The sequence below is a fragment of the Chamaea fasciata genome, unplaced genomic scaffold (assembly GCF_029207755.1).
Source record: "Chamaea fasciata isolate MVZ Bird 193981 ecotype frontalis unplaced genomic scaffold, bChaFas1.0.hap1 SCAF_25, whole genome shotgun sequence".
Classification (NCBI taxonomy): Eukaryota; Metazoa; Chordata; class Aves; order Passeriformes; family Sylviidae; genus Chamaea; species Chamaea fasciata.
The window spans coordinates 611,593-634,630 of record NW_027094110.1 but is presented as its reverse complement, the minus strand read 5'-3'; the positions used below and the strand labels follow the sequence as shown (position 1 = coordinate 634,630).

Sequence of the window (23,038 nt, the reverse complement as noted above, 5' to 3'; positions counted from 1 at the left end):
CGGCGGGGCGGGGGCAGCCGCATCCCCCCGCCCGGCCCCGGCGCTCGCAGCCCGGCTGGAGGCGGCGGGCGCTCCCCAGAGCCAGCCCAGCGCTCCCCAGAGCCAGCCCAGCGCTCCCCAGAGCCAGCCCAGCGCTCCGCCCGCGCCCGGAGCGGGCTCTGCTGGCGGCACAAGTTGGCCGCTGGAGTTTGTCGCGCTGTGCGTTCTGCACGTCGCTCCGCAGACGCGGACCACCCCACCAAAAGCACGGATTAACCTACATGGCCTTAATCGGGAGAAATTGCAAAGCCACCCGCTTGCGGCGTCCCCGTTCTGTCCTGACCGCGGGCCGCGTGGCCGTGTCCCCCGTGCGTGTCCCCCGGGCCGGGGACAGGGACACAGCCCCGGGCCTTTGTCGGGGACAGCGCACGGAGCGCACAGACCGGTGCTCGCAGTGCTTTAGCGGGGTTTTTATTTTCACAGCAGTCTCCCCTCGCTGTTCCACAGGCGCGGTTTCAGTCTGTGCACCTGGAAAACTCCGGGCTATGGGGGATGTCGGACCGGGATTCTTTTATCTCCGATCAACAAGCTCTAATATTGCCTCTCACCACAGGACACCAGACAGATGGACATGCGAGCCGGGGGAAAAAAAAAAAATACAGACAATTTTGGATCGTCAGACTTCGTAACTGCGCTGAGTCTGAAAGGGTTGAGAGTTTTGAGTGTTTCTCACAAATAACTATTATTCTTATCTTATTTGCAAAACGTGTTGTTTAGATGATAAATGCTGAGCCCCCCATGATAATTTAGCAAGGTTTGTCTGAGTCATTCTGCAACGCTAAAGAACTTGATAGGAGGAGAAATGCTAGTTTGTGTTTTCAAATTTGGGATTAAAAAACTTGGGGGTTTTTTTTCCCCATAAATTCCACAAAGACTGGCTAAAATTTTTGCCTCTCCAGGTCTTTGTTTTTTGGAGGAAAACATTTTTATACAAAGTAATAGGATTTGGATTATTTGCTTGTTTGTTTATAGAAGTCAGTTTCAGTGTTTTTGAAAGCTGACCTTTGTGTCAAAATCCAATTTACATGGGAAATTTGCAATCTGCCCTTTCACATGTGTTTGGAAAACACTCCGGAGTTAATGTTTATTGATCCTTCAAGCGTCTGGGTTATTGTGGGTCAAAATTTCCCGTCTCTTTGCTCATTTCAGGGCTCCCATTTCCCATCTGTTCAGCAAGGGAGCAGCTTCTCTCTTGGAGGCTCTGTAGAACGTGGGGCAGTAAAGATATTAATTTATTAAAGAAATGACCTTATCAAAAAGTGTATCACTTCCAACAGGCCATGCCATGGTGGGAGTGGGTACTTGCCAGTCTCGAGTCTTTCTTACAGTCTCAGCCAGCTAGCCCAGCTCTGATTTTTCCCTGAAAGATCTGATTTTTCCCTGAAATCTGGCAGGATTTGTTGGCCAGCTGGCTGTTCCCCAGGGGCTGGGGTTGGGTGTGGATGTCCTCTCCCAGCATATGGCAGGGTGAGGAGCCAGGCAGGAGTGGGAGATTGGAGGCTGGGATGGAGGAGCTGGACTGCCCCTGGGCAGCTCCGGGGGCACAGGGGATGGCAGGGAGTGACCCAGCTGCCCCTGCAGTGTCCCTGACATGGCAAAAGGGGACAGCTCAGCCCCCAGGCCTGGTCACTGCATCACCCCCGAGCTGAACTGGTGCTTTCACATCTGACTGCTGCAGGACAGCAGAGATGACACCCATGGTTATTGGAGGGATCAAATGGAACTCACACCACGTTTTGCCCTCAGCGCATGCCGAGGACTCAGGAGGCCACCTGCACGTGTACAAGGCAAGTGGCAGATGCTGCAAAGCTCCTGTGCCTCTTGCAAGACACCAAACTCTGTGATCTTCTGGCAGATGAACAGGAAGAGTTTCTAGGCTCTGGCTTCTGCTAAGGACATCTTTTTGATCCATTTTCCAGCCTCCGGGGCTGCTCCTGTCCCAGGAGACTGATAAAGGAGTTCATGAGCACAGGATAAAGAGAAGACCAGAATATTCATGCGCTCCAAACTCCTGGGAACTTGCAAGAGGAGAGAAAAAAATCTGAAATATTTTCTCAGCAGGATTTCCTTACCGAGCAGCATTTTTCTCCTGCGTGTAGACAACTGGTTCAAAGCAGCACCGGCACCTCATGCCAGGCCCTGCACTCCTTCCACTCTGCCGTGGTGCAAACCATGAGCAGATGGTGCAGTGCAGTGGAAAATCAGATCTCCGAGAAAATGCAGAGCCAAGAATAAAACACCCTCAAGCAGAAAGCTACATGGTTTATTTCAGGATAAAAAGAAAAACTGAGATCCTTGGGCAAAAATTAGAATACTCCTTCAGAGTGGAGTATTCCACTTCTATGAACTGCCTCGTTCCTTCCTGATTGAGGAAACATCCATCCCCTCACAGCTGAAGGCTCATCTCATTTGTTGTCTTTCAGTTCATTGATCTGGTTTCTCCAGGCTCCCACGTGACTGTTCTGTGCTGAACTAACAAGCGTGGTTATCGCTGAATTTTCTTTCCTTTCGACTTTTCTTGCACACTGACGACAAACCTTTCAGAATTTCCTCCCACTTCAGCTGCAGCATGACCTGAATTGCATCCATCCTTGTTTAAACCCACTGGGGCAGAAACAACCAGCCAGGATAGGTAAGGATATAATGTCAGAACTTTGTCTGGTTTTATATTTGTGCATAAAGAGATAAAACACCCCTGGAGATCTGACTGTTCCTTCCATTAAGTCTAATTCAGCGCACACAGCCTCTGCACTTGTGGCCTTTATAAAGTTCCGACATACCCCAGCCTCACTGTGCCCCATCCTCAAAATAAAAACTTTCAATGCTGCTCCAGCCAAATTGCAGCCCCTGCCACTGCTCTGCCTGCACTGGAGTGCCAGGAGTGAGTCCCAGAGCAGCTCCTCGTGCAGCCTCGTGCTGAACCACGACTGGATTTCATCTCGCCTCGCTGCCTTTTCGTGACCTAGATCCTGCCCATACGAGCTGAAAAAATAATTTAGCAAATCTTGGTATCTAAGATTAAAATGGGATGACGTTTATTTGTCTGGAGGACAACAGGAGCGAAATACTGGCATTTCTCTCTGCAGAGCTGGAATCTCTGCTCTGAGCCGATCCCTCAGGTCTGCGTGCTTTCATCTGCAGCTGCCCCCTGCACGTGCCTGTGGTGACTCCCCGTGGGCCTGAGGTTCCATCTGAAACCTGGGGATCCTGGGGAAGAACGTGCCTGACAAGGAACCAAACCCATTGCACAGGAGGGCACCGAAATGAGCCTTAGATGGATGTAAAGGCATCACCATCCTCCTCCTCCTCCTCACCATCATTATTTATGACATCTCCACGCACCACACTCGCTGGGAAAAACCCACAGTTGTCAGTTACTAAAGCAACGGAGAAGATTCTGCTGCTCCCAGGACTTGCTGCTCCTTGGTAACTTGGCATGCAGCGTTTTTTTCCAGAGGGCAAGTGGATGTGCAGGGTGCTCGGAGTGAGTTTTCGGTGGTGAGCAGGCAGTCACTGTCTCTGTGGGATCAATGGCCCTTTCACTGTCCTGGGCTCTACTGTACAGAGAACAAACACGGTTTCCATGGCAGGGCAAACACAAACACGTCCCACACTCCAAAGAGTGACTCACACGTGCTGCAGAGAACAGAGAAACTTCCCTGTCCTAATCTGAAAACATCTGGTTGAGGAGGATGAGATTATCTCACTTTCAAAATATTCTACAAATATTATGTAAACCAGATTTGCTCTGAATAATTCCATGTCTTGGCAGATCTGAAAGACAAATCCTTTGAAGGCAAGGAATAAGGCAAGGCTGGTGCCTGTTTGCAGTAGCAATGCCCAAATCTATAGTGAATGTATTCCTAAAATAGACACAAGCCAACAGTTCTGGAAGCCAATACAAATTATCCATGAGCATTTCACCTCAGTATTTCAGAGACACAACAGGAATTCAGGTGGTGGAAACCAAGAGTAGATTTATAACAAAAAGAGGAAGTGGATAAATTTGTGGGAAGTATTTAGTACAAGCACTGAGTATTGCAGGTGTGGGGCTGAAATAGTCTGGAATAGTGACCACCTGACCCTGAGCATCAGCAGCATCACTCAGAGGTGTCTTAGAACATCGTTTACCTAAAGCTGATACATTGATACGCAGATTCAGGGGAAAATGAGTCCAGCATGGAATTAAAATCAAACATGTGATGTGCACTTTCTAGCAGGGACAAAAACGCGGTGAGCACTTTCTTGGAGGAATAAAACATGCTCTCAGTGTGTATGGGAGGAAGAATTTTCCCTAGCAGGGCTTTTCTACGTCCTAAAACCTCAAGGATTTTTGTAACCCCAAGCTAGAGCCTATATCCCTTCAAAAGAACCTGTTATTTTAGTAATACCCCAGCTCTGAAGGATGCCTCATCTGCTTCTTTTACTAACCTAAATCCTTTCCCAGGACCTACTCTGCCTGCAGAGTATTCAGATTAAATGTCAAGATTTCCAAAGGCTGCTCGGAGCAGGAACGCTTCCTTTGGCTCTTACTGCGAGCAGAAGCAAAGCCTTGTCATGGCCAAGCTGCAGATTCCTCCTGGCAGGGCTGACACGTGAAGGTCGGCAACGGGAATTCGGTGCTGGAGAGTCACTGAGGCACAGCAAGGCCTGAAGGGTGAAGATTCCTGTTCGTGCTGTGACTCACAGCACCTACACCGAGCTCACAGCAAAGTCCGGAGCACGGGCAGGTCGGATTTACCACGGGAACGAGCGTTAAAACAAAACCTTTTGTGGGATCGATTGGCAGAGTTGAATTATGACACAGCTCCCCCAGTCAGGGCCAAGAGCAGCGGGAGAGGGACAACAAACCTGCCAAGGGTGTCTCACACACCGGGGGACGGTTTGGAGTCTGTCTGCATGGAACTGCTGAAGGAAAATTAAATAACAAACAGCAGCATCTTTGTGACTGACGGTGCAGTGTCTGAACGCCTCATTAATGCACCGCAGAGAGTAACGGGTGTCTCCACATCACCTTGGTTGGATTGGAACTTGTGTGAAACCTTGGGAGAAAAGGGATAAGTGAGAAAAACAGAGAGAGGAGCAGTTCCTGCAATGGCTCCTGGGGGCTGTTCTGTGACCTCCTGGCTGCCCTTCCCCCCTGGGAACGGTCCCTCCTCACTGCTCTTTCTTGTCTGTTCAAATCACATCAATTTAAAGGGGTTATGAAAGGCTCTATTTAATCAAATGTTTGTTATGTCCAGGTGTCTTTGTCTGTCTCCTTTCCCAGAGTTATCCAGAGACAATTATTTCATGGTGGAGACTCTTTCCCCTTGAGGACCAATGAGAATATCCACTTAAAAATTAAACAATAATTGGGACAGCAGAATGCCTGTTACCTGTGCTTGGGGCACAGTCCCACCTGGCGTGCTCTCCCTTGGTGGAGAGCTCCTAACAGGAACAGCTCTTTGTCCTGCAGGGTGAAGTGTTTGCTACTCAGCTATTCAAAGGAAAATACCATCATAATAAAAAAATAACTGAATAGAATGTGACAGACTTTTCTCCCCCATCAGGAATACAGACACGAGGAATTTCAGAGGCGTGACCGAGCCCGGGATGCACCAAAGCCATTAAAATTCATTTTGGCTGCCCGGCACTGTAGGAATAATGACACAGTGTGTGTGCTTGTACAGTGGAAGCCACTGTGGAGATTTTCCGAATCCCCTCGCAATGAATGGAAGCGGCGTGTCCAGAGCCTCTGAAGCGCTAAGATAAAAGTTGATATTCATAAACCCACCCACGACTTAAAGTAAGTGGCCTACAGAGGGTAGTAAGTAACGCACGTACAGATGAACACATTTGCCCTTTAGCTGAGTGAACACCACACTGTTAATTTTTTGCAGTCATTTTCTGTAGGCTCAGAAATCGTGTGTTCTGCGCGCTCCCCTCGGGGACGGGCACGGCCCCGGGGCTGCCGGAGCTCAGGGCGCCCTCGGACCGCGCTCGGGCCCGGCGTGGGCTTTGGGGGGTCTGTGCGGGGTGATTTGGGGCTATTCCGTGTGGTGCCCGGGCCGGCAGGGCACAGCCCGTGTGTACCCGTGTTGTCCCCCCGTTGTCCCCGTGTTGTCCCCCCGCTGTCCCCCCGTTGTCCCCCCGTTGTCCCCCCGTTGTCCCCGGCCCGGCAGTGCCCACGCAGCCCGCCCCGCCCGGCGCTAAGGCGAACCCGCCGCCATGTCCCCCAGCCCGGCGCCCCCTGGCGGCCGCACCGCGCGGCTCGCCCGGCGCGGGATCGCGGCGCCTCTCGCGAGACTTCCCCTCCCGCCCCGCCAAGATGGCGGCGCCCGTGGAGGCGCCGGGCCGGTTCCGCACCCGGGACGTGCTGGTGCCCGGCGGCCCCTCGGACTTCGGCTCTCTGCTGCTGTCGCCGCCGGTGCTGGCGGGGCTGGAGGCGGCCGGCTTCCATCGGCCGTCGCCGGTGCAGCTGAAGGCCATCCCGCTGGGGCGCTGCGGGCTGGGTGAGCGGGCGGGCCGGGCGCGGGGCCGGGGGCACGCCGGGGGCCGCCCTGACCCCGCGGCCGCTCTTTGCAGATCTCATCGTGCAGGCCAAGTCCGGCACCGGCAAGACCTGCGTGTTCGCCACCATCGCCCTGGACGCCGTGCTGCTGGAGAGCCCCGCCACGCAGGTGAGCCGGCCCGGGCGGCGGGAGCCGCTCCTCTGGGGGACGGCACCGGGGCCCTGCGTTAAACCACCGGGGCGGCGGGAGCCGCTCCTCTGGGGGACGGCACCGGGGCCCTGCGTTAAACCACCGGGGCTGCGGGAGCCGCTCCTCTGGGGGACGGCACCGGGCCCCTGCGTTAAACCACCGGGGCGGCGGGAGCCGCTCCTCTGGGGGACGGCACCGGGCCCCTGCGTTAAACCACCGGGGCTGCGGGAGCCGCTCCTCTGGGGGACGGCACCGGGGCCCTGCGTTAAACCACCGGGGCTGCGGGAGCCGCTCCTCTGGGGGACGGCACCGGGGCCCTGCGTTAAACCGCCGGGGCTGCGGGAGCCGCTCCTCTGGGGGACGGCACCGGGGCCCTGCGTTAAACCACCGGGGCTGCGGGAGCCGCTCCTCTGGGGGACGGCACCGGGGCCGTGCGTTAAACCGCCGGGGCTGCGGAGCCGCTCCTCTGGGGGACGGCACCGGGGCCGTGGGACACGGCGGGTTAAACCACACGGCACCGGGGCCGTGGGACACGGCGGGTACGGCACCGGGGCTCGGCTCCCATCCTCCCGTGTGACCCTCGCTCCGCGCAGATCCTGATCCTGGCGCCCACCAGGGAGATCGCTGTGCAGATCCACGCCGTGATCACGGCGATTGGGATGAAGATGGAAGGCCTGGAGTGCCATGTGTTCATCGGGGGCACTCCCCTGAGCCAGGACAGGAGCAGGCTGAGGAGGTGCCACATCGCCGTGGGCTCCCCAGGTGAGGAGCAGCTTTGCTGTGCTTTGGCTCCCGGGGGGTCCCGCCCCGTGCAGTGACGGGGGGCTCCGTGTGTGTTGGCATCGGTGGGGCACGGCCTCAAAGGGAAATCGAGAACACTTCAGAAATTCATGGTATGAAGAACGAGTTCCACTCTCTTTTAAAAATTCATAAGTTTAGTAAAAATAAAAATAGACAATTAGGAGACATAAGAGCAAACGTTCCAGCTGGGGTGCCTCAGCAGAAAGCACACGCTTCTCTTTTAGTTGATGTGTTTTTAAGGATTGCTGCTTTACATATTCAACAAGTATTAAAACATTCTTTTCTGTTTCAAGTTTCCCCCATCATCTTATTTGATAGGTTTATTTGTGGGTGTCTCCACTGTGTCTGGTGACAGGGGTCTTGGCTGTTTTTATTTTGATAAAAAAACCAGAAATCCAACAGCCTTCATGCAGGGCCGTAAGGTGACGACCCCTCCTCCATAATTCTTGACCTGGCCAGCTCAGATGTCACAAAGAAAAAAGCCCAGTTTTTCCACTATTCACACTGTGTCACAATCAGAAAATACGCTCATCACCTTTCTAAACTCCATTAACAAAACACAGTACAGTGCAATTACATACAGTATTCATTCCAATATTTGCGAGAAGCCAACTTTATAATGGGCATTTCTAGCAGTGGTTGGAGTGTTTGAGTTCCCGTTTCTGGAGGTGTTTTCCCTTCCCTCCCTGCAGGGAGGATCAAGCAGCTGATCGAGCTGGGCTCCCTGAGCACGGGCAGCGTGCGGCTCCTGGTGCTGGACGAGGCCGACAAGCTGCTGGAGGAGGGCAGCTTCCAGGAGCAGATCAAGTGAGGCAGGGCCCTCCTCTCCCTCCCCGGGGCTGCGGGCCCAGCTCAGGTTTGTGTGAGTGATCCCTGGTTTTGTCTCCCAGCTGGATCTACTCCTCCCTGCCCGTGAACAAGCAGATGCTGGCGGTGTCGGCCACCTACCCCGAGTCCCTGGCCGCTGCCCTCAGCCGGTACATGAGGGAGCCCACGTTCGTCAGGCTGAACCCCACGGACCCCGCCCTGCTTGGTGAGCACACAGAGCACTCACAGTCGGCCGGGGGACACTAAAACCAAAGTGTTGTTCTGAGTTTTTAGTTTTTTGACGTTTTTTTTATTTTTGGATTGGAGCTTTTTCACACTTGCAACAAAAGCGAAGACTGGTGTTTCGTAAATATGCATTCCATCCAGGGGGAAGGACAAATTGATGGACTTCTAAGTTAACTGCTGGGGTCAGAGAGGTGTTACTCTTGTCTCCCAACCCCTGAACAAATTCCAAACTCTATAAAAACCCCAAATCATAATAAACTTTCTCTTTGTCTCCTCACTTCTCACCTTGATGAGAAAGTGTGGTTCTTCCGTGTCCTCTGGTGACACAAACCATGTGCCTGTAGAATGCAGGAATTGTCATAAATTCACCCCTGAGCTGTTCACTTCGTGAATGGTAATCCCCCGTGTTGCTGTAGTGAATCTTGAAGTGGAATGAGAAAGTCTTTAAAGGCCTTTCCAGCCCAAACCAGTTTGTGATTCTGTATTTCTAAAATACCAGTGACAAATGGAGCTCTCTGCTTTTTCTATCCATTCCAAAAAAAATCAAAAAAAATCAAAAAAAATCAGCCTTTTAAGGAAAACTCCTCCTGGAGGTTCTTATGTGTGTCCTTGTTTGCAGTTTCCCTTCAGCTGCAGTATCTCTTGTTTACAGAACTCTGTGTGTGTTTTTATGGCAACCTCTAATCTGTTGTTTTGGTTTCCTGCTCAGGGCTGAAGCAGTACTACAAAATTGTGAATTCCCATCCCCTCCCACACAAGACCTTTGAGGAAAAAACTCAGCACCTGCAGGAGCTGTTCAGCAAGATTCCTTTCAACCAGGCCTTGGTCTTCTCCAATTTGCACAGCAGGTAATACATTTGGAGCAACACCTGGACAAATGTCCAGCCCTGGGTGAATTTCTGTGCATGCGGATCAATTTATGGGACCTGTGAGAGCTCAGAGCAGTCTGGAAACTTCAGGTCTGAAGTACAGCCTGAGGAATGCAGTGTGAAATACTGAAAATATCACATTGCAGCCCTTGGCTGGAGAGAATAACCTAAGAACTGCCCAGGTGTTGTTTGACCTGGGGTTTTATTTCCTGTTTTGAATGTGTGTGTTCCCTCAGGGCTCAACATCTGGCTGAAATACTGACATCCAGGGGCTTCCCTGCCGAGTGCATTTCAGGTAAATCCACTCACAGTTTTCTGATTCCACTGAACCTGTGCATTAATGTGACCTAAGATAGGAAAATCTATCCTAAATCTTGCCTTTTAGGGCTTCTGGTTAAACGGCTGAGGATAGTATTTGAATCTTCATAGGTCTCTTAAGACTCAGTCCACAAGGAGAAGGATTGTTCTTGTAATGAGTGACCTGAGCTCTCCAGTTTTGTTTGTTCCTTCTTTGGTCACTTGGAACTGATGTTTGAGGAAGTTTCTGACTTGTTTGTGATGATACAAAGCAGTGTTTTCTGGAATGTGAGGGGCATAAAGATGAAGAATGTGACCTGCTTCTAATTTTTATCTTCCTAGGCAACATGAATCAAAACCAGCGACTAGATGCCATGGCTAAATTAAAGCAATTCCACTGCAGAGTTCTGATCTCCACAGACCTGGTGAGCTTTTACTGCTTTCAGACGAGCTTTTTACAGATTCTATTTCACATTCATTAACTGCCCTGCAAATTTTACAGCATGCAGGAGTATTGCACATAAAGTTACTCCAGAGAATTAGATTTGGCTTGGGATTGGAGAGAACATAAACGTGCTGATAAAGCACCATGGACTGTGACTTATTTGCAGTGCAAAGCTTAGCAATCACCCCATGAATGAGATGATACTTTCAGGGCCCAACCAGCCCAGCCCATTCTGTGATCTGGCTCAGAAATGGTTTTCAATTTATCTGTTGCTCTGCACCTAAGAGCTGCCCCCTGGGCAGTGTGCTGTGGGAGCCACACGTGGTGGGGTCACTCCGGGGAGGTTGGCCCACACCACCCCGCTGGGGCTCTGGATTTATTTAAAGCTCTGTGGAGTTACTCAGCTCTCAGAGCCCTCTTCCCCTCCTCTCTCCCTGCAGACATCTCGTGGGATTGATGCCGAGAAGGTGAACCTGGTCATCAACCTGGACGTGCCCCTGGACTGGGAGACCTACATGCACCGCATCGGCCGCGCCGGGCGCTTCGGTGGGGACATGGGGACATGGGGACAGCCCTGGGCCTGCCCTGCTGCCCCTGCCCCTCTCCTGGGAGCTAACTGTGCTCTGCTGTGTCTCACAGGCACCCTGGGTCTGGCTGTGACCTACTGCTGCCGTGGCGAGGAGGAGAACACCATGATGGGAATTGCTCAGAAGTGCAACCTGCAGCTTCTCCCGCTGCCAGGTGGGCTCTGTGCTGGGCATGCAGCTGCCCTTGGGGGTTTGCTGAGGGTCTGAGCTTCACACAGGCCCAGGGGGGCTGAGGTGTGGCTTCTCTGCTGGGGCTGCTTTGCTTTTAGTCCACGCTCTTCACACTCTGCCCCTGACAAGTGTTGTTTGTCTCGAGCAGCCTTTGATGCCTGCTCTGAAGGAAATGTTCTGGCTCATTGAAGGGGTTGGTTTGTGGCCCTCACTTGATGCCTGATGTGCAATTTCAAGGATCTTCACTTGGGTACTTGTGTGAGTTCCAGAGGGAAGGATACCCTTGTCTGAGTGGCTGCTTGTTTCTCTTCTGTGCAGAGCCAATCCCTCCTGGAATGATGGAGCAGTTTGAAGAGGGGGAGGTAGAAGTTACACCTGCAATGCCTCCGGGTCCTGTGGGGAACTGTGACACTGTGTGTCCTAAACCAGAGCAGGCAGTGCTGCAGCCCGTCCAGAATGGCTGTTCAGACATACCTCAGCCTCCCTCCAGTCTTCCAAAGGATAATTCTTCTGTAGAAAGGCCAAAAAAGACTCAGAAGCAAAAACAGATAAAAAAGTGCACAAATCCTGCAAATGTACAGGAAAATAGTAGAACCTCCCAAACTTCCAGGTGTCACACAGAGCAGAGAAATCAAGTCAAACCCATCTCCAGGATGGATAGACAGCCCAGCACTCAGGCTCCAGATGAGGAGACCTTAAAAAAAAACCTCCCCAAAATTCCATGCTTGTCCTCTTTCAAAAACCAACTCACCAACCCCTGGAGCTTCTCGGATTTTGTTGAAGACTATGAGTACTTCATTAAAGAGGGGTCAGAGAGAGAGGTGGAGATTTTAAGGAGTTACTCAGGCCCAGGAGAGCCGCGTGAGCTGCCCAGAAATGGGGACGTGGAGTGGGAGGAGATGGAACATCACCCAGAGGCAGCAGCAGCGGGGGATGTGCCTGCTGACAGTGATGGCTCAGGCAGCTCCAGGGAGTCCTTTCACAGCAGGGCCAGGAACTCGTGCCTGGAGGCCTTTGCAGACCCACAGGAGCCCAGAGCTGTGCCCGCAGCACGGCGGGGCCCCGCAGGATTCTGTCCTGCTCCACAGGCGCCTCGCGAGCGGCCCCACGTGCCAAGGCAAAAGGAAGCGAAAAAGAAAGCCCCGAAACAAGATGCTAAACACAAGAAAAGCCAGAAGCATCGATTCCCCAGTCCTGCCCGGGGCAGAGAGGAGGAGCAGCAGAGCTGCAGCTCCTGGGATGAGGCTCCGCTCGAGGGCTGGAGTTACGAGGATTACTGGAGATGTTACTACGACGCCTGGCAGAGCTACTACGCTGCAGTGTCTCACTACAGCAGGAGTCACTGGCACTTCAGCTGCATGAATGCCTACCACATCAACTCTGTCTATCTGCAGGAGCTGCTCAAAGATGGGGATTGAGTCCAGAATTCCAGCAGATTGATGTCCTGATGCTGCTGGCTGGGACCTGGACTGGGCAGGGCTGTGACAGCAGTGCTGCTCTAAAGGACACTGAGATGAGACCAGCGTTGGTTGAGGTGAAGAAAAGTGGAGTCTTTTTATAAGCAGCTGTGTCTGGTAAACGTTTTACACAGGTCCAGTGTTACAATTTGTTAATAAAAGGAAAAGAAGGGCAGCTGCATGCTCAGTTGGAATGTTTACAGTCCAAAGTAAAACCAGGCTGATGATAAAAGGCAGCCATTCCCACATGAGAAATGTCAGGAAGGAGAAAATACAAAACAATCCTGGTTGCATTTCATGGAATCCCAGAATGGTTCGGGTGGGAAGGGACCTCAAAGTTCAGCTTGCTCCACCCCTGCCATGGCAGGGACACTTCCACTGTCCCAGGCTGCTCCAAACCCATCCAGCCTGGCCTGGGGCACCTCCAGGGATCCAGGGGCAGCCACAGCTGCTCTGGGAATTCTGTGCCAGGGCCTCCCCTCCCTCCTGCCTGCCTGGCCCTCCCTGTGAGACCCCATGGTCTGTTCAAAGTTGGTGATCATCCCATTTTCCCTAATTCTCTTGGTAAACACCAGGCACTGATTATGTCCCAGTGAAGTGGCAGAGTGAGATGAGCATCTCAAAGCCTGTATTGCTAATTTAAATCCCGTTAATTAACACTGTATAAATAACATTTCTATAGCAAGGTGTGCACAAGCTGTGTGGTGGAGGATTTAATTATGTGGAAAATGTGCAGCAGTCATAATTGGTCTGTCCCTCTGGGTGCAACAGTATCAGACTTCCCACACTTACAGGAAAGCTTTAATTAGAAATGGAATTACCTATTAGTGCTAAAACTAATTGATATTTCCTGTTTGGCTTGTACAGAGCTGTCCTGGGGCAGGAAAAGATGGCAATGCTGGCTGGCTCGGGGTGCTCGCCCCGGGTTGCCTCTGCATTGAGTTTGGAAGTTATCCTTCCTGTGTTTTGTTTCTGCCTCACTCCTTTGTGCCACCAGTGACTCCAGGGAGGGGCTTCCCCTTTGTCTGTGTAGCTGGGAAAGGCCAAGACAGCAGGATTTTGTTTCCAACTCTTAACATTCGCAGGGAGGACACTGTAAGAGGAGCACTTCGATATCTGCATTATTGCAGTCCTGTGACATCTCACTGATTTCATTATGATTGCCTAGGGAAGAGTTAATTAGTAGTTAAATGCAACTCAAGTGGCCTGGGCCACCCCCCAGAGTTGTCCAGAAGAACCTCCCAGGAGGTTTTTAGAAGAAATCACAGCATCCTGCTGGTATTTGTGGCACATACTCTGTTTAATCCGGATTGGATACATCAGGTACAGCAGTGGCACAAGACTCAGTACTGTAAATGATATACAAGTTTCAACATATGCACTACAATTCCAAAAGAAGACAACAGGAAACTTGGTTCTTCTAGAAAGTTGTTCCCAAATGAAGCTACCTGCAGTTGTGTCCGGTACATTTCTATCTGTCCTCTGACATTTGTAAAGCAAAGCCCATTTAAAGTACGAAAATAGAAAATAATAAGGTCGAGAGCTTCTTCTAACATAGAACTCCTAAAGAAAACACCATTGCATTGGAATGCCGTACTGGTTTATCAAAAATAGACCATCACACCGTTTTTAGAGACTCTCTCGGTCCGAGGAGAGCTCCCAGTGGTGGCTGAACAGTGGGGAAGAGCTTTGGGACCTTCCCCCAGCTGAGGCTCTGGGGTAGCACTGGTTTAACCCACAGGGGAGGGACGCACGGACACACACAGGGACAGACCTGGCTGGGAACGGCAGGAGGGACTTTCTCAAGCTCTCTGTCTCCTGTTCCACCTGCAGCGTTGCTGGCACAGGTTCTGCTCCCTGGACAGGAGCAGCACTTGTGTCTGCAGAGTTAATTCCCTGGGGCGTTTTGGGGTGTCGTGAATGGAGCTCTGCTGGGTGCAAGGGGAGGTGCTCGTTGCTCTGCAGGCTGTGGGGTTGGCAGAGAGGTGAAATGACTTCTTCCAGGTCACTGAGTGATTGCTCAGGAGCTCACAGGCTGCCGATGCTCAGCTCCCCATGTTCGCTGCCTTCCCTTTGCTCTTGCAGTTTTAGAAAGAGAAAATCACCATGGACAGCGGTTTTGGCAAGTACAAAGCCTAAACCTTGGGCTCTAAACCCACGGATCTGCTGCAGTTGGCTCCAAGTGTTGGAGAAAAAGAAATGTTCTGAACCAAAACACTGAGATAGGCTGGATGGGTGAATGAGGTGGGAAAGGTGTTTTATTCACCTGACCTTAAAAGCAGAGTCAAGTTTGCAGTTCAAAGCTACTGATGTTCACCAGCTCTCCACGAGTGCTGACTGTAACTCTGCCTTCATCCAACAGATTAAAACATTACAAAGTCCAAGGGATGCTGCAACACACAAATTACATGTGATTTTTAATTTCCTGAATTTTCTTTACAACACATGTAAGGTGCAACATGTTTGCAACCTCTTTACATAAAAAAGGCAAAATCTTGAAGGAAACTTGCATTCTTCAGCTGGCTTTGATCTGATTTTCATGCACACACCTTGAGCTGTCTAGGCTAGTATGACAAATGCTGGGTTGCAGTACAGGTGTATCAGCAACAGGTTTGGGTTGAACAAGTGGCACTGATTAAATTTGGTCTTTCTGGCCAATTAAAGATGTGTTTTGACTTAGCCTTGAGCTTTACTCCACACGAAAGCCGTGTGTGTTACTGAGGTTGTCTTTTTAAGGAAAAATTCTTTGGAAATTTTTTGGAAAGAATAGATGGAAGTCAAAGCCTATGTGTGAAAGGTATTTTTCATCATTTGCTGCCAGCTGGGTGTGAATCCTGTCAGCAGCTCAGTGCCAGGTGAGAAGAGAGGAAATCTATTGATGGAATAGGCTGAAAATCAGTGAAAATATTTTTCCTTCAGAAAAAGCTTTGGAAAGGAAATAAAATGCTCAGAAAAAGGAGTTGCTCCTTTGATATTTTTCATATTGCTTTAGGAAAATCTGCAAAAACAATGCCCTTCTCTTGATTTTGTACAAAGGGTCCATTTTTATCTCTTTCTCTAAAACTATAGGAAGCGGCAAGGAATGAGGAGGGGGAAGGCTTTGAGCTGCAATTCCAGCACAGCACTGATGGGGCTGTTCCCAGAGCCTGCCCCTGTTCTGGGGCTGTTCCTGTGCTGTTCCTGCCCCATTCCTGCCCCTGTTCTGGGGCTGTTCCTGTTCCTGTGCTGTTCCTGCCCCATTCCTGCCCCGTTCCTGGGGCTGTTCCTGTTCCTGCCCCATTCCTGCCCCGTTCCTGGGGCTGTTCCTGTTCCTGTGCTGTTCCTGCCCCATTCCTGCCCCTGTTCTGGGGCTGTTCCTGTTCCTGCCCCATTCCTGCCCCTGTTCTGGGGCTGTTCCTGTTCCTGTGCTCTTCCTGCCCCATTCCTGCCCCGTTCCTGGGGCTGTTCCTGTTCCTGCCCCATTCCTGCCCCTGTTCTGGGGCTGTTCCTGTTCCTGTGCTCTTCCTGCCCCATTCCTGCCCCGTTCCTGGGGCTGTTCCTGTTCCTGCCCCGTTCTGTGCTGCGCAGGGCCAGGTGCTGGTTTTGTGTGGGCTCAGGGTGGGGTGTGCCCGGTGAGGGGTTGGGATGCTGGTAAGGCAGAGCAGCACTGGGAGCACTGGAGGGAATCAGCCTGAGAACTTGAGAACTTCAGGTGGAGTTCTGCCTCAGGAATTCTCAGGAACTGGCCTGTTCTCGGTGCTGTTTAAGGATTCTAAAGCTTGGGGAAGCTGTTCTGCCCCCCTTGGGTCAGGAATGAGGGGTTGTAGGGCAGCTCCCTGCAGGGATGGATTCCTGTCCCTGTGGGATGGATCCCTGTCCTGTCCCTGTGGGATGGATCCCTGTCCCTGTGGGATGGATCCCTGTCCTGTCCCTGTGGGATGGATCCCTGTCCTGTCCCTGTGGGATGGATCCCTGTCCTGTCCCTGCTGGGATGGATCCCTGTCCCTGTGGGATGGATCCCTGTCCCTGTGGGATGGATCCCTGTCCTGTCCCTGTGGGATGGATCCCTGTCCTGTCCCTGTGGGATGGATCCCTGTCCCTGGCAGCTCTCCCGGGGGGCACGCAGCTTTTCCACAGTGCAGTTCCAGGTGTTTACTCGGGCGACTTCAGAGGAAAAGGGGAGCTAATGTCTCCATTAAAAATACTTTTAGCCCTGTTCCTCTAGGCTCAGACTTCCCTAATCCTGTGTTTTTATCCCCTGAGAGCCTGTGCTGAGGAGCTGACAGCGTGGGGCAGCGCCTGCCCAGTTCAGGGCAGAGGCACAGCCCGGCTTCCCCAGCAGGGATAACAATTCCTGTTTTTTTGGAATAAAACAGAGGCTGTGGCAATCAGAGCCCATGCAGCCAGCCAGAAACTCCTGGAACTGGCTTTCCTCCTTCTTTTTAACCTCTTAAAATTGAATGTAATACTCTTTTCTAAAAGGTTTGATGTTAAAAGCCCAGTGGTGCTCTGGACGAGGGCTGCCACGATGGATATTTACAGAGACAGAGATGTCAAGTGCCCGGTTCAGCACTCACACTAATTCAGGAATAAGAAAGGCAGCACCAAGAATCCACGTGGAATCCCTGACTCTTTGTAGTTTTTACTCCTGTCCCCTGTCAGCACGGGGGCATTTCACCCTCCCTCTGTGCCAGTGGAGATGAGGTTGCAAAGGTGGCAAGTGCTGGAGAGCAAGGCCTCTGATCTAGATGATGACAGTTAATGAAAACAAAGCTGAAATAAATTAAAACATCGAGGAAAAAAAACCTCAGTAACGGTAAGATTAACTGCAGTATAACCTCCTACAGGAAGCAGCAAAAGGCAGAGCATTTAAATCTTTTAAAACAGGACTAAACATAGTTTTGGGTAACATATTACAGCACTGGGGTAGAGGACTGGAAGCTGGTGCAGCTGCTGGAGGCTCAGCCATAGCCCTACTGCTCCTAGGATGTTGTAGGGTTTCTAAGGGGGGGTTGAGTTAATGCATCAGCCATCACTCACTCACAGCAGGAGTGCTGCCAAAGCAGGGTGCAGCTCCTATGTGTAATCAGCATTAGTTATCTATACATGTGTGTGTCTGGAACCAGTTACACGTGTGTGTGTGTGTATGTGCAGGTAAATATTACATCGGGAGAGGTCATGGCAGATGTTAAAAAAACCATCATCCCTTTGCTGAAGCAGCCTCAAACACTCTTTGAGCCGTTCTTGGAAGTGATGTTGATAAAATCTCCGCTCGGGACAGGAGTGGGAGGTGTCCCTGTCCCCCCGGGCTGCTGGGGCAGTGCATTGGCCTTGGAGAGGTTTGTGCATGAGGCAGGATCAGCCAGGCAGGGTGGGCTGGGGAAGGGGATGTTCCTCACTCTGCCCTTCTCGGATCCCTGGGGAAAAGGGGCTCCAGGAGGGCAGAATGGCAGGAAGGAGTTCCTCTGGGCAGGGGGAATCAGCTGTTTCAGGTCCATGGGTGTCCTCACCATGGATCCTTCCTGGGAAGGTCTCGGGAGGAGCTGAGCCCTGAGCACAGCTCAGCCCCAGCATGAGGTACCTGGCAGTACCACACAGTGTTCTCCCGTTTTTGGTTAGCTCGTGATTAGATTTTCCCAAAGTAAGAGCAGAACTGTGACTAGAAAATGCTGTCAGTACCACACGTTAGCAAACGGTTCCCAGCCTCCAGCCCTGCTCCCCCTGCTCGGGCAGATCCCGTGCTGGGCCTGCAGAACTGGGACTGCTGACCCTGTCTATCCCCAAAATCAATGCCGCCCAGAAGCTGTGGGTGGGACAACTGGAGCCCTAAGACTGGGAAAAAGCCAAACACCTCTCTGTCCATGCAAGATATTTGGCTCTGGGGTTAATTATTATCAAGTATAAATCCAGACATTATTTGGCTACTATTTACAATGGGTTACACGTCCAGTGCTAGCAAAGGAATTTCAATCTAGAAACCAAACCATAAAAAGCATGGGCATACATTACAAGGAACCTCTGGTAGACTCATGAACGCTTGATGCAGTTGAGTTCAGTGCTTTCATTCTTTGCCATTTGTGTGCACAGTATTAAAAAAGAATCCTACTTTTTTTTTTTTTTTTTTCCTTTTTAAAAATACAGAACTGTAGTCTAGTCACACTCTTACAAGTAAGTGATAACAAAAATAGAAAGCAGATACCCAGGTGGGACTAAAACTCTACTAAAGCCTGTCTTCTTTTTGTTGTTGTCGTTGTCGTAGTTTTTTGTTTTTCTCCACAAATATGTTTCCACAGACAATAATTAGCAGACAAACACACCGTTTGCAGTTGCACTGTATTGACTTAAAAGGCGGATACAAAATAGTCTAAATGGGGGATGGCACCCAGGGTGGGAGGTGTGTGTGTGTGGGGGTGTGTGCACACCTGGGCTCTGCTGGGCCCTGCCCTGGGGGGCTCTTGCACACTCACACACACACGCACAGCGATGCAGGGGACTGCTGTGACAGGTGGCTTCTTTTGTCTAAATATTTTCCTATAAAAGAAGAAAAAAAAAAGAAAAAAAAAAAAAGTGAAATTTTGGTTGGTTTAAAGGTTCTGCTCCATGAAGGGGAAAAAAAAAATAATAATAATAATTCACAAAACCCATTGTTTTTCACCTTTTCAGTCATTTCCTCATGAATAAATATTATCCATTAAAAACCTTTAAAAAGGTGCTGCGATACACAGTGTTATATCTCCGTTCTGTGCCGTGCCTCTGCCCGCCGCGATGGTTCCTCCTCCCCGCCGCCCGTGCAGGTGTCGTGGCCCCGTCCCGGGCGCGGCTCCGCTGTCCCCGCAGGAATCCCGTCCTCCGGCCCCTCCCGTGGCCCCGCCGCCTCAGTCCGCGTCCGCCGGGCCGGCTCCCCGGGCGGGGGGAGAGCAGCTCCGGAGCCTTCGGCCTCACAAGGCGGAGACCTTGACGATGTTGGCGCCGGCCGAGCTGGGAACGTTCGTGGCGTGGCCGGGGCTGCCCGGGCCGGGTCTGCTCTCGCCCTCGGGCGTCAGCGCCGGCGGCGTGGGGATGCTGATGATGGCTGTGGTGATCTGCGCGCCTTTGCAGTTCGGTCTCAGCCCGTCGTCTGATTTCATGTTGAGGCTGGAACGACTAGAAAACAAATTTAGTGCTCGGCTTGTTTCTCTCCTCGTGAGAGCGGTGGGAAGGGTGGGGATGGTTGTGGGTCTCAGTCGGGATCTCATTCAGCTGAAATATTCAAAGACTCCATTTAAACGTCCCCCCGCGCTCCTGCAAGGCACCATTTATGTCTGCGCAGATTACACCGAGCTTTGGTAATGCTCCCCCTGGTTAGGAGACAGCTTTCCACAGGGCAAATCGTTCTGTTTCCATTTCCTTCTTGCATAATTCTAGCTTATTTAAAAGGACATCTAAATACACTGCCCTGAGTAGTGCATCTTTTCAGAGCACAGGTAGTTCTTTCCGAGAAAGATGTTGTCTTCCTTGCGTTTCAAATACCTCTTTCATAGTCACCGTCCCTTGATCTTTTCTATTTTATTTCTCTCTGCAGTACTTTCAAGGATCTGACAGCTGGGAGCATTCTTACTAGATCTGCATCAATTGCATCCTATAATTAATTACAGAGGGAAAATGAGAGGTTGATTTCTGTGCATCTGCACAGCTACAGGAGTCTGCTATTAGCAGCCCAACGTGTTCATTTTCCACACAAGGCCTTGTCCTTTCAGAACGCAGCGCTCCCGGTGGGGAGGCTGCTCTGTTGTTATCTGGGAGTGACTCACCAGAGGAAGGTTTCTGAGCCCTCAAACATCCAGGAACAGAACACACTCAGAGAGTGGGGCAGCCCCAGGGCCTGGGGGCCTCTGCCAGGGGGAGCCAGTACACCCAGCTGGTTGCATTCCAGTGAAAAATAACAGAAAAGCTTTTTTTTTTCCCTCTCTCCATCCTTGCCCTGTTCGATAAGCAAGGGAAATAAGTGTTGACATTTAAAATATCACCGGCATCTGATTTAGCACCCAGAGCAGTTGACATTCCTCTGAATTACTGCTTCAGGTGCTGGTTTAAAATATTGTCATATTGAAGCTGAAATAGCTGGAGACTTGTTTTGTACTCATTCATTCATAATTCATGCTCTGAAATGCCCTTCTGGCACCAAGGAATCGCTTGCTGCCCTCGGGGCAGCTTTGTTTCAGTTTCCACCTCCCTTTGATGGGAGTGGGGAGAAGAGGAATGCGACCGTTCAAAACCAGCCCTGGTGCACAAAAAACCTTAATGGGCTGAGGGGGATTTGGAAAGTAATTTAATATTCGCAGGAATTATATGGTGAATAAATGATTCTTTTTCAGCAACTTATGTATAAAATGAAAATTTGAACATTTTCTATTAAGGGACACGTCACCTGTGTCCTTTATGGCTTTTTAGGTCACAGCTACTAAGACACCATTGTGAAATTCCTCTTTGCTTCCCAGTGACGCTCAGAGCGGCAATTTAGACTTTAGGACAATGAGAAGCAGTGGAGTGTCCCAGGGGGGCCACGTCAGCCCTCCAACAGCTCTGGCTGCTGGACACTGCTGGCACATTGGCTTTGCCAAGGTGCCCAGGCCCTGGGGAGCCTGACCCATGCCCTGCCACCCTCTGGAGGAAGAACCTTGTCCTGAGAGCCCGTCCCAAGCTGCCCTGAGCCTGGCTTTAATGATCTGGAGCCTGGTTTTAATCTGGAGCCTGGCTTTAATCAGCGTCTTCCCAGGACAGCAGGAGCCACTGCCCTTGGCTCATCACTGGGGGGGGACACAGAGATGCTGCCACCAGCCCCTGCCCCTGGCTGGAGAACAGCCCTGCCTGCTGCCAGCCCTGCAGCTGGGCACAGCTGGGCACAGCCCTGCAGCTGGGACAGCCCTGTCAGCCCTGCCTGCTGCCAGCCCTGCAGCTGGGCACAGCTGGACACAGCCCTGCAGCTGGGGACAGCCCTGTCAGCCCTGCCTGCTGCCAGCCCTGCAGCTGGGCACAGCTGGACACAGCCCTGCAGCTGGGGACAGCCCTGTCAGCTCTGCCAGCCTTGCCAGCCCTGCAGCTGGGCACAGCTGGGCACAGCCCTGCAGCTGGGACAACCCTGTCAGCCCTGCCAGCCTTGCCAGCCCTGCAGCTGGGCACAGCTGGACACAGCCCTGCAGCTGGGACAGCCCTGTCAGCCCTGCCTGCTGCCAGCCCTGCAGCTGGGCACAGCTGGGCACAGCCCTGCAGCTGGGGACAGCCCTGTCAGCCCTGCCAGCCTTGCCAGCCCTGCAGCTGGGCACAGCTGGGCACATCTGGGCACAGCCCTGCCACCCTGCCAGTCCTTCCAGCCCCGCAGGTGGTCGCAGCCCTGCCCGGCGCCGGCTGTACCTGGTGGTGAGGGAGGGCTGCTCGCTGCACTGGATGTGGATGGTGCTGAGCTCCTGCATGCTCCGCAGGCGCGTGGCCGGCACGCTGGAGTTGGGCAGGTGCGTGGTCTTCTTGCTGCGCCGGGAGCAGCAGGACGTGCTCAGGCCCTGGTGGCTGCTCAGCGAGGGGCTCCGGGACGACGGGTAGTTCTGCATCGAGCTCTCCATGCAGTTCTGCTCGAACAGCTGCTCGTCGATGAACTCGTGGTTCTGCCGGGGGAGAAGCGGAGCGGTCACAGCCGGCCCGGGCTCGGGTTCAGCCCCTGCGCTGTGGGAGATGCTCTCCGGGCCTGCAAGGGCTGCGGGGCAGAGCTCAGCAGGAAATGACTCTGCCCGCGCTGCAGCCAGGGAAGATTTTGCCCTCCTGTGCCAGCAGGGACACAAGAGGAGCTGCTGCAGTGACAAAAGTGTGAGGGAGTCACTGCCGCCTCGCTCACACAGTCTGAGATTGTCGATCTGTTGGGTTCAGACCCACAGGGTTTGAATTTCTGTTCATTTTTTTTTGTCTGCATTCCAGAATGGTCTCGAAAAGTCTGGAATGCCACGTGGTAATGGAACCCAAAAGGAGCTCATGCTCCTTATGCCTGGGGATCGTTTTTTATCTGGATGATCACCTGGCCAGAGAATTTAATGCTTGCATTGGCTGTTGGCTTCAAAGCATCCCTGCAGTGCATGAGCTGGGAGGAATAAACACGGCAGTGAAGAGGGGAAAGTGTTCAGAGGGAGGGAAATTCGGAAAGCTGAATCTGCAAAGAGCTCTTGTGCTAAGGAGCAAGAAATCCTGAAAGAAAGAACTGATATGTGTGGCTGTGAACACCCAGGTAGAGTGAACAGACTTCGTCCAGTCCCTGTCAGCTCCAGGAAAGATGGGGAACAGCAGCGACCATGCTGAAGGCAGCCACCAGAGCTCAGTGGAACAAGTCACAGCTCTCACAGGGAACAGAGCACCGGGAAGCCAAAGGGAGCCACGTGCACAAACTCGCCAGGACAAGACCAGAAGGAGAATAAGCAAACACTGCCCAGACACGTCACAGAGACCACAGAGAAAACAGATCGAATTGAAAAGGAAATACCTTGATGGTGGAAGCTCGTACAGATAACAGGGGATCATCCACAAGATAGGACAATCCCTACGGGACACCATGCCAACAGAAGATAAAAACACAATTCATTGTCCATTCCAGCATTCAGAAGTTTAGTCCCAGCACTGCATGTCTCGCCTCAGCATT

The 23,038-nt window shown here is 52.0% G+C and overlaps 2 protein-coding genes across 4 annotated transcripts in view; one reads left to right on the top strand and one right to left on the bottom strand.

Annotated features, from left to right (window-relative positions):
- The first annotated feature begins 6,349 nt into the window (after positions 1-6,349).
- Positions 6,350-15,453, top strand: DDX20 (DEAD-box helicase 20). The gene is made up of 11 exons (XM_066204167.1): positions 6,350-6,533; positions 6,607-6,701; positions 7,316-7,484; positions 8,216-8,330; positions 8,414-8,556; positions 9,286-9,424; positions 9,682-9,740; positions 10,085-10,167; positions 10,628-10,733; positions 10,827-10,928; positions 11,264-15,453. Exons 1-11 carry the CDS (start codon positions 6,350-6,352, stop codon positions 12,361-12,363), a joined length of 2,295 nt encoding a protein of 764 aa, XP_066060264.1. The 3' UTR covers positions 12,364-15,453.
- Positions 15,454-18,697: 3,244 nt separating this feature from the next.
- The window catches only part of KCND3 (potassium voltage-gated channel subfamily D member 3), a 99,843-nt gene continuing 95,502 nt past the window's right edge, over positions 18,698-23,038 (bottom strand). For 2 of the 3 annotated variants that reach the window (XM_066204168.1, XM_066204169.1), the window contains exons 6-8: positions 22,883-22,939; positions 21,772-22,019; positions 18,698-19,524 (exon numbers count right to left, since the gene is read on the bottom strand). In XM_066204168.1, coding sequence (XP_066060265.1) covers positions 19,320-19,524; positions 21,772-22,019; positions 22,883-22,939 — 510 coding nt within the window. In that variant the 3' untranslated portion in view covers positions 18,698-19,319. The remainder of the gene's footprint in view (positions 19,525-21,771; positions 22,020-22,882; positions 22,940-23,038) is intronic. The other variant, XM_066204170.1, reaches the window with a different exon arrangement.